Genomic DNA, 12,610 nt, shown 5'->3' with positions numbered 1-12,610 from the left:
TTATGTGAATTCACAATAACATACAACATGTTATCTGTATATATATATAGAATTTATCATATATTTAAGAAATAATGAAAATTATCATTATTTTCAATATGATAGTTGAATTTTGCTCATTTAATTTGTACTTGAAATTTACCAGGTATCTATTACTTAGTGATAATATGAGAGTTATTATAAAGTGGACTCTAAATATAACTATTGTCTTGAGCTCAGCGATAATGTGGGAATTATTGTGAAGCGGACACTAAAGATTCAAATCCCTTTAATGATAAAAAAATGTGAATTTTGGATGCAATGTGAGAAAAAATCAAAGAAAAAATGAATGTTGAATAAAATGCACAAAACACTGTTATATGGATTATGAAATTTAAAAGAAGTCTTAAACACACTCCATGAGATGCACCAGAGGGCATTGCCCAAGGCAAATATCTATTGGGCTGGCGCATATAGAATTGCAAAGCTAATATTAAAAAAGTTCCAAATATTGAATTCGGGAATTATTTAGTATTACAATTATTTTTTATTTGAAACTTATTTGGGAAAATATCGATTGTTAGGAGTTTTCTTAAAATTTATTATTGAAAAATCAATATGTATGAATAACATTAAACAATTCTTTTTAAATAATCTAAGAAGTTCAGGAAAAAAATGCAGGCATTATTCAAAATAGTTGAGGAATTAAAATGCAGCAAACCTTGGCTATTGGATTTATGATTCGGCTCATACGATTAAATAGGAATTTTAATCAAAATGACTAGATTTGTATTGTTGAATCTTGAATTGAGTATATCGTAAGATTCAATAGCGATTCATTATAATTCATATTCAGATGATTCAGAAAAAACTTCAAATTTACTTCATTTGATAAAAAAAATAAAATAAATTAAATAGACACTAACACTCTTATTACAAATATAAAAGGCTAAATATGATTGGATGTTAAAAAATATACTAGTACTTGTCCATCCAATGATCCAATGATGTTTATAAACATGTTTTTAAGTAAAATTTTTAATACGATTTTATGCATGTGGTATTGTTCTAAAAAAATATCCTATGATAATGGACAACAAGATTTTAGACAAGTGGACAATTTTGTTTCTACGATCCAACAAATAAGTTGGATTATTCCAGACCAAACTTTGAAAAAACTCGGGCTAAAAGCCCAATTTCCATTCGGCCCGAAATCAACATTAATCATATTACCGCCAAATCTCCGAAAGCTCAACCAGAGGAGAGAGAATGTCATCTGAGCTTCGCGCCTCGGAAAACCCTAGAAAATGGCGATTCACATGGGAAGCCCAATCTCACATCCCAACCCTCAAATTGTTCCTCTTCAACCCCAACACCAAACCATCGATTCTCTGCAAGAACCTCAAAGTCGAATTGGTTCTCGAACAATCTCTGCTCAGAGTGAGCTGGTCCCAATCCGAATCCGAATCCGAGGTTTTTCTTGGTGTTCCGCTACCCAGGGTTTTGATTGATGCCGAATCTCCAGTTCAGTTCAGGGCACTGGACGATCATGTCGAAGTTAAGCTCGTTCTGCTTCTTCCTGTTGATCATCCAATCGTTGCGAACTTCGATTCCGTATTGAGTTTATCTGAAGATGAATCTAATCGAGGAAATACTTTATCGGATGATCATAGAGTGCTATCGATGGATTCAGATCTTCAAAGCTTGTCGTCCATGGGAGGGGTGCGATTCTACTGCAGAAGTTGCTCGACTCAATTGACAAGATCTCTCAGGTGGGAAAGCAAAGCATTTTCTTGTTTGTGAATTGAGCACCATTAGATCTCTGGGAAACCAAAGTAACCAACAACCTCACACACAGTTGTGTTGTCTCACTAATTATGGAAAAAAAAAAAAAAAAAACTAAACCCTAAACCCTCAACTAACCTCACAGTTGTTTCTCACATCACAGTGTAATCGACTTTTTGTATTATTATCTATCTATCTATCTACCTAAGATTAAGGCTTAGAATGTAATTGTAGGTTGTTGGGGTTCTGTTAGACAGTTATCCACCCCGTGGAATAGATCAGGTAGTTAGATGTGGTTGAGTTAGTTATGAAGGTAGTGTAGTGTAGTGGACTTAACAGTTTACATTGCGTTGCATTGAAGTTCGTCTTCTTCTGATATATCTGGTTTCTTTCATAGCCATCAATTCATTAGCATTTAGTGTAACTTCTTGTAAAATTAGAAACTATTCTGACAAAACTTGTTTTCTGAATTTTTATTTATTTATTTTTATTTTTGGGGTGAAAAGTTAGAACTTAGTTTTACACAAATAAACAACCAGAAAGATATTTCTAAATTTTCAAAAATTATTTCTGAGTCAGGAAAGAAAAATATATTTTTTTTCCCCACCAAACTAAACAGATTTTGAAAACTGCTCAACCAAACAGAGCCGTTGTCTTATTATGATTAAGACTAAAAGACAAATCAGGAATTCAATATTACTTTCAAAATGAAGTAATTTTGAATCAGAAGTATTACGTAGAGCAATATCAAGTAGTATTTTATGATTTTACAGGCAACATTGACAAGATTTTTCCCCCCTGCTCTAGTAAGCTGGGTGATGCCCTGGGTGGTGATGTTGGATTTAGGAATATGGATACTGTGCTTATCATGATAATGTTGTCTAGAGTTTTTCATCATTGTACGAAAAGAGAATCCACTCTGTGACAGTTGTAAATTTTTTTGAGTTCCTTTTAATTAATTAAACAACCAAAATATGAATGGAGCAAAGGTTATTTCTCGAATGTGCATGTGCTTGGTGATAATTATTTTTTCTAGCTTTGATGTCTTTCTCTCAAACAAACAAAACAATTACTGCAGCTTGCAATATGACCATCGGATTCATATTTATTGCACTTGAGATCATTCTTCAGGCAAGTTAATGCGCAGTTGTAATATTTGTTTTAAACTTGCTTTTTTCCCACTTCTTGTTTTTTCACTACTTGTGAATTTTTGGATGTTCTTTAGATTAATGGCTTGCAGGAAACTTAATGCAACCTGATTAATTTAGGGGCCTATTTTGGTTATGGGGACATGGTGTTCTTGTATATGATGCTTGGAATTTGTTATATTTAAATGGTTTTCTAAATAATTATTTTTTCACAAATGCAGATTTTTTGCAGAACTGCCATCAACTGACTGGCGTGAGGTGGCAGACAACTGGTTTGGGGCTTGCTGTTGTTCATTTGGAGGTATAAGTGAGAAGTTGGTGACTAGCTATGCAAATTCCTATACCTATGCAGCGGGTATGTGCCTATTAAGTACCACATTGGTAGTTCTCTGCAAAGATGACTTGGTGGGATGTAAATTTCCTTGCTCGCATAGGAACCAAAAATGTGAGTCTGAAGCCGATTTTAATGGACACGATTGTTTGACAAAAACTATGCCAGACTACGGATGTAACCATGGAAGACTGGTATGTTGTGACAATAAAAAAGACAGCACACTTCATTTTAATGGGAACTTAAGCTGCAGTGATCCCAAGGAAGACAGCCTAACTGCAAATTTGGAATGTCAAGTTTTTGAAAAAGTAATTAATGGGAAGAAAGACGACCTGTCTGCAAATTTAGAATGTCAAGTTTTTGAAAAAGTAATTAATGGGGAGAATTCATCCTGCATGTTTCCAGCTTTGGAATTCTCTAAATGTGTTCTGTCAGCATCCGGATGTTGTGGTGATAGTGCAAGCCTTCTAACCCGTAAGCTGGAAGACTGTTTGCTTGAAACATCAGGAACTTCTTCAGAGCAAACACCTACTACAAATTTTGAACTCCTTGCAAATCAGAAATCTTTACTTAATGGATTTCTTGGAGATGTTTTCATGGCTAAACCCTCGTATCTTTCAAAAGAGGTTCGGTGGGTCGAATTTTTGTGTCCTCAGTGTTCATGTCTTCTTGGAGCATACCCTTCTGGTGATGGCCATGCACCATTGGATGGTGGAATTCGATTATTCAAGTGTTACATTTCAACTTGTCTGCCTGTTGGTGGATCAAAAGACCTGTTTAGGTAAGCAAATAATGTTCTACACAAGTGCATCCAGTTCTGGTTTTGCTGACAAAAATGATGTTAGAAATTTATGTATTTTTGATATTTTTGTTGTATATGTCTGATGTAAGCAAGGTTGTTAAAATCAGCATCCTACGTTGGGCCGTTGGAGGTGTTTATAGGATTGGATCGTAGAATCGGATCGAGGATCGTAAGATCCTACCAAAAAAGACAAATTACTTAATAATTTAATTTAAATAAATATTTCTTAAAAAGTATACACAAAATGATCTTATATTCTATTAAAAAGAAGTGAAGATATTGTGAAAAATATAATACTCCATGTAAAATGTATATATAATATTATACAATAGAAAACTCGATGGTAAAAATTTTGTATTTTATCAAAAAAGAAGGTGATGAAGAAGAATTCTATAACAAAATATTTTACAATCTACAATAATGCATAAAAAATGAAGAAAAATATTTAACAAAGTTGGATATGAAAATAGATTAAGAACTCAAAAGGGCAGCTTAACCGAATGATAAGGTTTGTTGTTAGCATCCTAGGTGGAGCGGATTCGAGTCACAAAAATAATCTCTTCAAAATTTGGGATAAAATTGCAATCATCTTTACCCTCCTTAGACTCCGCTAAAGCTAAGTTTGTTTTTTCGACTAGTTAATTTTATTACCACAATATTTGAATATTTGTTTCCTAATTTGTTTTTCTTAGTCTATTTGATTCAATACTACTTAATTTTTATTATTTAATTTGATCATCGGATTCGGATCAAGATTCCACGATCCTATAAGATCCCATTACCAGGATCGAAAGATCCTACCTATAAGGAATTTTTTACATGATCCGGATTGATTGTACGCAAATGGATCGTAAGATCTGGATTGGGATTCTGATAACTATGGATGTAAGTACTTTTTTTTGGATTGTATTTTATAGCTGTCAAACACGTCATACAAAAATGTGTGGTGCTGTTCGAGAGAATAAAATGTCTCATGACAGAAAAGCTTCTTTTTAACCTCTTGAGTTTGTGTTTGAGAACTGAAAGTATGTCTTGGAGATTTTGTGAATGTTATTAGTGGAATAAGATGATATAAATACTGTGTTGGAGAGATGAAACAATTATTTGAGTATGTAACTTGAGAAATCAATGGTGCAGTCCCTTTTATTCAAGCACAGTTTCTATTATGGTTTATGATGAATGGGTATTGGATAGAGTTCACTTTTTCTTCCTTGAAAAAAAAGTTCTCTATATTATTTTTTGCTATTATTGATGTTCCACATAGCTGTGATTAATTTGGAACTGCCACGTCTCACAAGTCATAGATTTAGGAAAGACAGAGAACAGAAAAAATAAGTATAAAGTTAAAGCCCATTTATCTTGTTAGTGACGAGAAACTTTTTTCTTTTCCTTTTTAATTGTTCCAATAAGTATTTGTGGAGAAGGCATTGATTTGATGCACAAACTAATTTCGTTGTCATGGACAGGAAGTATTCCTTGGAAAAGATGTTCACAAATCAGCTATTGGAAAATGCAGAGCATGAATTATCATTCCGAACTGTGGTTAGGGATCTGCAAACTGGGTCTGCTATGTTGCAAATAGTTCTCTTAAATTCTAATTCATTTCATTGCAATAGTTACTGTTTTGGGACAGACAACAAAACAGAACCAGTTGGAAAGGTAGATCTGTTCCCTGCAATCAAGGTGTTATTTTTGGACTGCAGTAGCTGTAGTGAATCTCAATTAAGGTTAGTACAAATTCTGTTACATTGGGATGTTTTTCTGTTCTTACCTGCTACACTATACATGAGAACTTGAGATTCTCTGACTTGGTGGATTTCTGGTGGCTCAACTTCTTGTTTCTATCATTTTTTTTTTTTATCTGAATTGTGTTCATCTATAACTGAATTTCAAAATCTTTTTTTTTTTTAGAAGAATGTAAAATGCTCTCAACTCGTCATCATTTTGTGTATGTTCCTTAATAATGTGTTTTTAAACCTGTTATCTAATCTGTTATATTTCCTAGGATAATTTCTTGCTAGCCCTCTTCTTTGGTATTATGTGAAAGAATTGAGATGGAAAATGATTAACAGAACTCTTCTTTGTAACTACAAGCCTCTTCAATTTTGTTTTCATGGATATACTTCGTCATTATCATGTCTTAAAAAATGATTTTTTACATGATTGTCTAAATTTGTTAACTATTTACACATAATACAGCATTATTTTGTATCTGTTATTTAATGGAATGACGTAGAATCGAGCTTTATGCAGGATGATAGAAGAATGGGTAACAAAGAAACAAGCTGATGAAGTTTATATGTTAGCACATCAAATTAAAGAGTTGACCAAATGCTTGGACTCTGGACAGGATATGTTTCCACTTTCACATACTTTCCTACAGGGTTTATCTTTGTCATCCATGCGGAGATGATGGTAATGCCTTGGTATAAAGCATGTACTGCAGCTATTCCACGGTTGACAAATTGATCCATGTGCTCTACATCAAGCAAGCTATCTGAAATATCAGATGGTGGACATTTGTTGTTCTTTCTTAGCCATTCATGGGATGTTCACCCCACGTTCATGGTGGCCATAATCTCCAATGGATCTATAAAGGGTCAATGAGTTGGCAGCTATTCCCTAATGGGTCTTGTGGTCAAATTCCTTCTATTGCTCCATCCCAAGTTGCACTCAGAATGGAGATATTTTTTTAGGCTGTGTTTGGATCATGGATCCATGATCCAAACCAAGGCTTATGGATGGTGAATGAGTTCAAGGAGATATTTGCAGTGCATAAACTCTCAATTCAGTTGATATTTGAGAACATATTAGCAGTATGCTTTTTAGAAAAATCAACTGCTTTATTTTTATTTTGGGAGAGGTGGGCTGTTAAAATAGAAGTTGATGGACTTGGTTCTTCTGAGAAATGTGAACTTATTGTTATGAGCTTAAAATGTGAATTTATGGATAAACAAATTTCTGTTTTTGAGTGGCAAAAGCTTTGATATCAGTGGTTACTCAAAGGAGGCACCATGGATGTAGAAATTGAAACTGATGCTACTCAAGCCATTAAGTTAACTCAAGATGGGCCAAGCCATAACTCTCCTTACAAGGCCATCATAGAAGATACAAAGTACTTAATGAAAAGATGTAATTGTACAATGAGTCACACACTGAGGGAAGGAAACAGAGTTGCTGATTGATTGGCAAACATAGGAGTGGCACAAGATGAACATGTGGTGCTTCTGGGGGATTCCGTAGAAGCTGTAACAGCTTTGGTCATAGACGATATGACTGGAGCTCATTTGGAGAGGGATTAGCCCTCTAAACTGTTGTTTGTTTTGAGACCCTTCTTTGTTTTATGTTTTCATCTGAATCACACACACAAAAACGAAAAAAGAAAAAAGAAAAAAAGAGGTTACTCAAATGGGGCAGTTGAGAGAAAGAATCAATCCTGATATTTTTTTTTATTATTTATTTATTTTAAAAAGTAAAGATTTCTAGATGGCATTTAGATGTAAAATTCCAAGTACGACATTTTTGAAGATTTTTTTGTTTCCTTTACGTTGTGTTTGGTTAAAAGATTTGGAGAGGAGATTTGGAAAGGGAAAAGGAAAATGTATGTAAAGTTAAGTGAAATATATGTATATTTTATTCACATTTCACTTACTTTTTTTATTTCTCTTTTTAAATCTCTCTTCAAATTTCTCAACCAAAGATAACATTAGTAGAAGTCAAAAATTCAAACATGAATAGAAAGGGTCAGAGAAGTACGAAAGCACAAAGGAGGGTTCGGTCGTATATAGGCCTAAACATTGGAATAAAATGAAGATTTCTTGTTTACCAAAAAAAAAAATGAAGATTTTCTTTTTATTTTAATGAAAAAGAAATACACAGAGTCAATATAAGCACCTTTGTCCTTTCAGTTACTGATGAATCAAATAAATAATTTCGATTCATTTAACGTAATGGCACGCGGGATACTCTAAGGTTGTTTATGATGTTCTAAATAAATATATTTTTTGATTTTTTGTAAAATATGGATTGGGTATGGGTTAGGTTTGAAGTAATGGGATAGAGAGGTGATGTGACTTAAATAAGATGATGTGACCTAAATAGGATAGTAATTTTTTGACTTTTTATCTTTTTTTAAGGATGCCAAACCAGGCCTAAATAACCCTTTTCTTTTGCATTGGTTGTAATAAGTTGTCAAAATGTTAACAAGTGTCTTTAGGTATTGTTTGATGTTGGAAAATGTATAAAAAATATTTCAAATAAAAATGTATTGAAATTAGTAAAAAATATATTATGTTTTAAAAATATTTTGTCTTTTACAAAACTAAGGAGTTGAAAGTTCAGCTAAATTGACTTGGTGCATGGTGGTGCAAGTTGGGCTGCCAATGTGCAATCCAATGGTGACTGGAGTCATAAAGAAGTTTTTGGTTTTTTTTTTTTTCTTTTTTTTTTTCATATTTAATTCGTAGGAGAGGAATTAAGAAAGTGAAGTGCTTACAATTAATAAGACTCAAATTCATACATTACGCTTGATAAAAAAAGTAATTCATCCATCAAATCAATTTTGTGGTCTTAAGAAAGAAGGCTTTGAAGGTATCCTTTATTTTTTTTAAATTTTTTTACTGTTGAAATTCCATATATCCATCAGGTATCTAAAGCAGGAAGGTCAAGAAGCACACGCACAAATTGGTTCCTCATTACTTTTTAAAAAAAATATATAAAAATAGAATATATTCCCCTTTATGGGCATGCAAGGTACATGATGCACTCACTACTCATGCATATGCAAATGAGAGGTTGAATGAAGATCACAAAGAATAGGAAAGAAAGAAGAGCCAAACTATTGTGTGAAACTACTGAATCCGAATCAGATGTCTATTCTCTCTAATTGAGCCTCTATAAATACAGACACACACAATAAGTATTTTGCAATGTAATTTGGAGAGCTTGAAGTGGTATGTAATAGTAGAGAGAGAGGAAGAGAGGTCTTACATGAAGGCAAGAGTCTAGTTTGGTAGCCAAGGATGACTTGCCTGCAGCCACCCATTGATCATTAGTCCTTGTTTATTTGGTTCTCTGCAGGCATTCATCTTGGCTAGTTTGACAGCCTCTTTTCTCTCATGCTAGTCCTTCTCTTCTTCCATCAAGAGCATCTGTTTCTATCTGAGTACATCAAATTATCGCAATGCTACGTATTCAGAATAATGCCCACGTCACACTAAATTTAAATCTACACCATCGATTTAAATTTTAGGTATTTTTCTTGATATTTTTTCTGAGTATATAGCATTTATAATGAAATTATGAATTAATTGTTGCATAGTGTACATGAAATCTCTTCTCTAGCATTTTCATGTAAATGTCACCTTACTAGTTTTTTTTTGGCCATGAGATCTTTTGTCCTTATTTTTCATGTTTCTTTGCCCTAAACACTCTCACATTTCATATGTGTCAACTCTCATTTATTAATTATTTAATTTGGCACATTATGTGGTGATTGACACATCTTATGTTGAAGAGAGAATATAAATTTAAGAGAATTTGAAAAACTTATAAAGCCCACCACGGATATATATCATGGGAGCTGTTGTAGTGTGCAAGGCTTGAAACTTGCACACCATATGCAAGTTAATTCTCAGCCATTAGATTTGATTAAATTAATCTAAACCCTTCAATATTTTATACAGTTTATACCATTTACCTGCTCAACCGATTGAAACTTTCCCAGCCATTCTCTCCACTTTCATCAGTCACCTCTCTCTCTGTGTCGTTTGACTAAACAGGACTCCCTTCTCTCTTCTCTGGTTGTCTTCCATGAATGGAGATCGAAGTCGCAGGCTATGCAAGGATTGAAGAGGTAGGGCTTTGAAATCCCTAAAAATTTCTCCCTTTGCTCCGAATCTATGGTTTCTCCCTCTCTCTTTGATTTATCTGTCCGTTCTCTTTCTCGTTATCATCTGTCACTCTCGTCTCTTGCTTTCGAAGGCTTCTTGAAGATCTCTGTCTTCTCCAGTAGCTTATTGGTTCAAAAGAGTTTTCATTGAAGAGGTATGGCTTGAAATCCCTAAAGCTCTATTTCTCGATAAATAGGCAATTCAATGAATCAAACTGTTTCTCGCACAACTTGATTATAAGATATATTGGGTGAAATTTGTTGGTAGAATTTGATACATTATATCTAATAATGGATTCTTTGCCTAGTTGGTTACTTACTGTCTTACTTGTTCTTTTTTTAATTTTGTTTTCTATATTTTATCTCGTCTCTTGCCTCATGGGTTTCAATTGAAAAATTAGGGATTGAAAAAATTAGGTTTGGGGTTGGGATTATTTCTGTATCCATTGTAGTTAACTTAATATATTTTTAATTGATTAAATTGTCTGTATAACTTGATTTTGATTTCCATTCAGTTGGTAAATAGGAGAAATTATTCAATGCTCGTGGAGCAATGGTAAATAGGCAATTCAGGTTGTTCTGAATCAAGTTCCTTCAAGTTGTTCTCAATTGACGGTCGACGATCTTCTGGAGGTGCGAATTGCAAATCTCTCTCTCTCATAACGAACAGAGCTATGTTCCCAATCTCTGTTATTGTACATTTTCAATGTCATTGAAGATGCTTTCAAGATCACACTGGTTATCTGTGCGTGAGGTGAGTTCTCGTTGGTTCATTCAAATTTGTTTGATTTTTATCATTTTGATTGCTGTTAAGAGTGAAATTTTAATTTATATTTTGGTCAATTGATGCTTATTTTATATTAATCTATAAATCTAGAGTGTTCTTGTTCTGTTTCTTTAGGTTTTGTAAGTTGATTTTGTGTGTACGTTTTTTCAAGTGTCTGGTATAGAACACAAAAGTTTCTAGGGTTCTGATTTTGGTTTTTTAATTTTGTATAATTTTGAGTTTTGAAAGCTGTTAATTGATGAAGCTAGGGTTTATGAAGTTAATTTGATGAAGCTAGGGTTGGGTGGATGTTAATAGGGAAGGTGCATTGATACTTACACAACTATGGCTTTAGTTTTCAAGTTTGAATAAGACTTTTTGACTGGAAAAATAAAGCCCTAAGCAAGTGCATGTGGGTTTTCACACTATGTTGGGTTGCTTTGACTTCATCCACTAGTATTTTATAATCTCCACCTCTACTTTTATTTTTGGGAAGCCATTCCAAAATGAAAGGTAAAATTGAGTTCATAAATTAAATTGTATCTAGCACAACTTGATAGTTTCTAGCATTGATTGTGCCCTATGATGAGATTGAGGTTGTTCACTTAGTAACATGACACTACCTTAATGAAATTCAATTTTATTTAATTTTTTGATAAGTACATTTATTAGGATAGATAAACAAGTGCTATAGTGGTTGTGTTTCCTTGGTGGAGGCCTGACCTGCATGCTCTTTGCTTTCCAAACTATACCTTGGGGAAATTGAGCTGGATAGCAACCTGAGTTTAGTGTTGCATGATATACTGTCCTCTGTCTATATTCTCTTCTTGCTTCATTTTTTTCTTTTTTTTTTCTTCTTTTATAAATTGTTTTGATCGTATTTTCTTTTCCTTTGTCATGTTTTTGTTAGGTAAGGTAGAGAGACTCAAACTTTAGTCTGTTTATTAAGGTAATGCGACCTACGCAGAAGGATGATATTTTTGATCTCATCTGCATGTCTGTGAACTTTTCATCTCATATTTTATCTCATTCTTCTACATATTATGTCAGTAATGCCTCTGAATCATGGTAATATGTCAAACTACTCAAAGTCCAGGCATAATAATGCTATGTAAAGTATTTCCAGTTCTATGGGAAAAAGTTACCCATATGGTTCTCATATCTGACTTATATGACTGTCCATTATCACTACCCTTAGTGTAAGAGGAAATTGCTTTGTTATATCTTTCAATGACCTTATTTTGTATTTACCCATGCTTAACTATAAGCTTTGTCATTAGTGTCCTTGGCGGCGCAAGTTCAAGTTACAGAAACCTCCTGTCTAGAAATGAGGGTAAGGCTGTGTTTTTCTTGCCCACCCTAGACCTCGCTATAGTGGAAAACTTGTGCATTGGGTCACCCTTTTTTAGTTGAATTTTATGCATATTGTGAGGATAGCAAATCCATAGCTGGACGGGCCATAGGTTTCGTTGCCATTTTTGTTGTTACTTCTTTCTTTTTATTTTCTCCTGCATGGACTGGTGAGAAAATAATTTTTTCAATTGACTGATGTCTGATCTTCTGCAATCATATTTAATGCTTGACAGTACTTTCATGGTTCATCTTTAGAAGAGAAAATACTTGTTTAATTGCAAGGAAATCCATTTTCTTCTTACTATGTTACTCACAAGTCACAATATTCAGTTTTCTTCCACAGTAGCTTGTTTCCACATCTGAAATTGAGAGCAAGTAGCCTTGTTGTTTCTTGAGAAGAGATGGAAACCTACTGTCACTTGGTGAATATTGGCCAAGAACCTTTGTATTTGGGAAATTTTTGTTTTAAATGTTACTTCTTTTCCCACAGAAGCAGGTATCAAGATCCATCGTTTCTTGACTTTTGTAATTGATGAAGAAAACCTAAGCAATTGGG

The 12,610-nt window shown here is 33.6% G+C and overlaps 1 protein-coding gene across 1 annotated transcript; it reads left to right on the top strand.

Moving 5' to 3' along the window:
- The first annotated feature begins 1,165 nt into the window (after window positions 1-1,165).
- On the top strand, window positions 1,166-7,025 carry LOC114312613 (HECT-like ubiquitin-conjugating enzyme (E2)-binding protein). Its single transcript, XM_028258872.2, has 4 exons — window positions 1,166-1,751; window positions 3,134-4,024; window positions 5,512-5,772; window positions 6,299-7,025. The coding sequence occupies exons 1-4, from the start codon at window positions 1,249-1,251 to the stop codon at window positions 6,456-6,458; spliced, it is 1,815 nt and encodes a 604-aa protein (XP_028114673.2). The 5' UTR covers window positions 1,166-1,248; the 3' UTR covers window positions 6,459-7,025.
- The last annotated feature ends 5,585 nt before the right edge of the window (window positions 7,026-12,610 follow it).

This window comes from Camellia sinensis, chromosome 1 (genome assembly GCF_055761805.1).
Source record: "Camellia sinensis isolate YWXY chromosome 1, ASM5576180v1, whole genome shotgun sequence".
Classification (NCBI taxonomy): Eukaryota; Viridiplantae; Streptophyta; class Magnoliopsida; order Ericales; family Theaceae; genus Camellia; species Camellia sinensis.
This window is presented reverse-complemented; position numbering and strand designations above follow the sequence as displayed.

Excerpts from the sequence above, each read along its gene's own strand:
- LOC114312613 (XM_028258872.2), top strand. The coding sequence starts at position 1,249 with ATGTCATCTGAGCTTCGCGCCTCGGAAAACCCTAGAAAATGGCGATTC. Across the intron at positions 1,752-3,133 it reads CAATTGACAAGATCTCTCAG|ATTTTTTGCAGAACTGCCAT; the intron begins GTGGGAAAGCAA and ends TCACAAATGCAG. Across the intron at positions 4,025-5,511 it reads GGATCAAAAGACCTGTTTAG|GAAGTATTCCTTGGAAAAGA; the intron begins GTAAGCAAATAA and ends TGTCATGGACAG.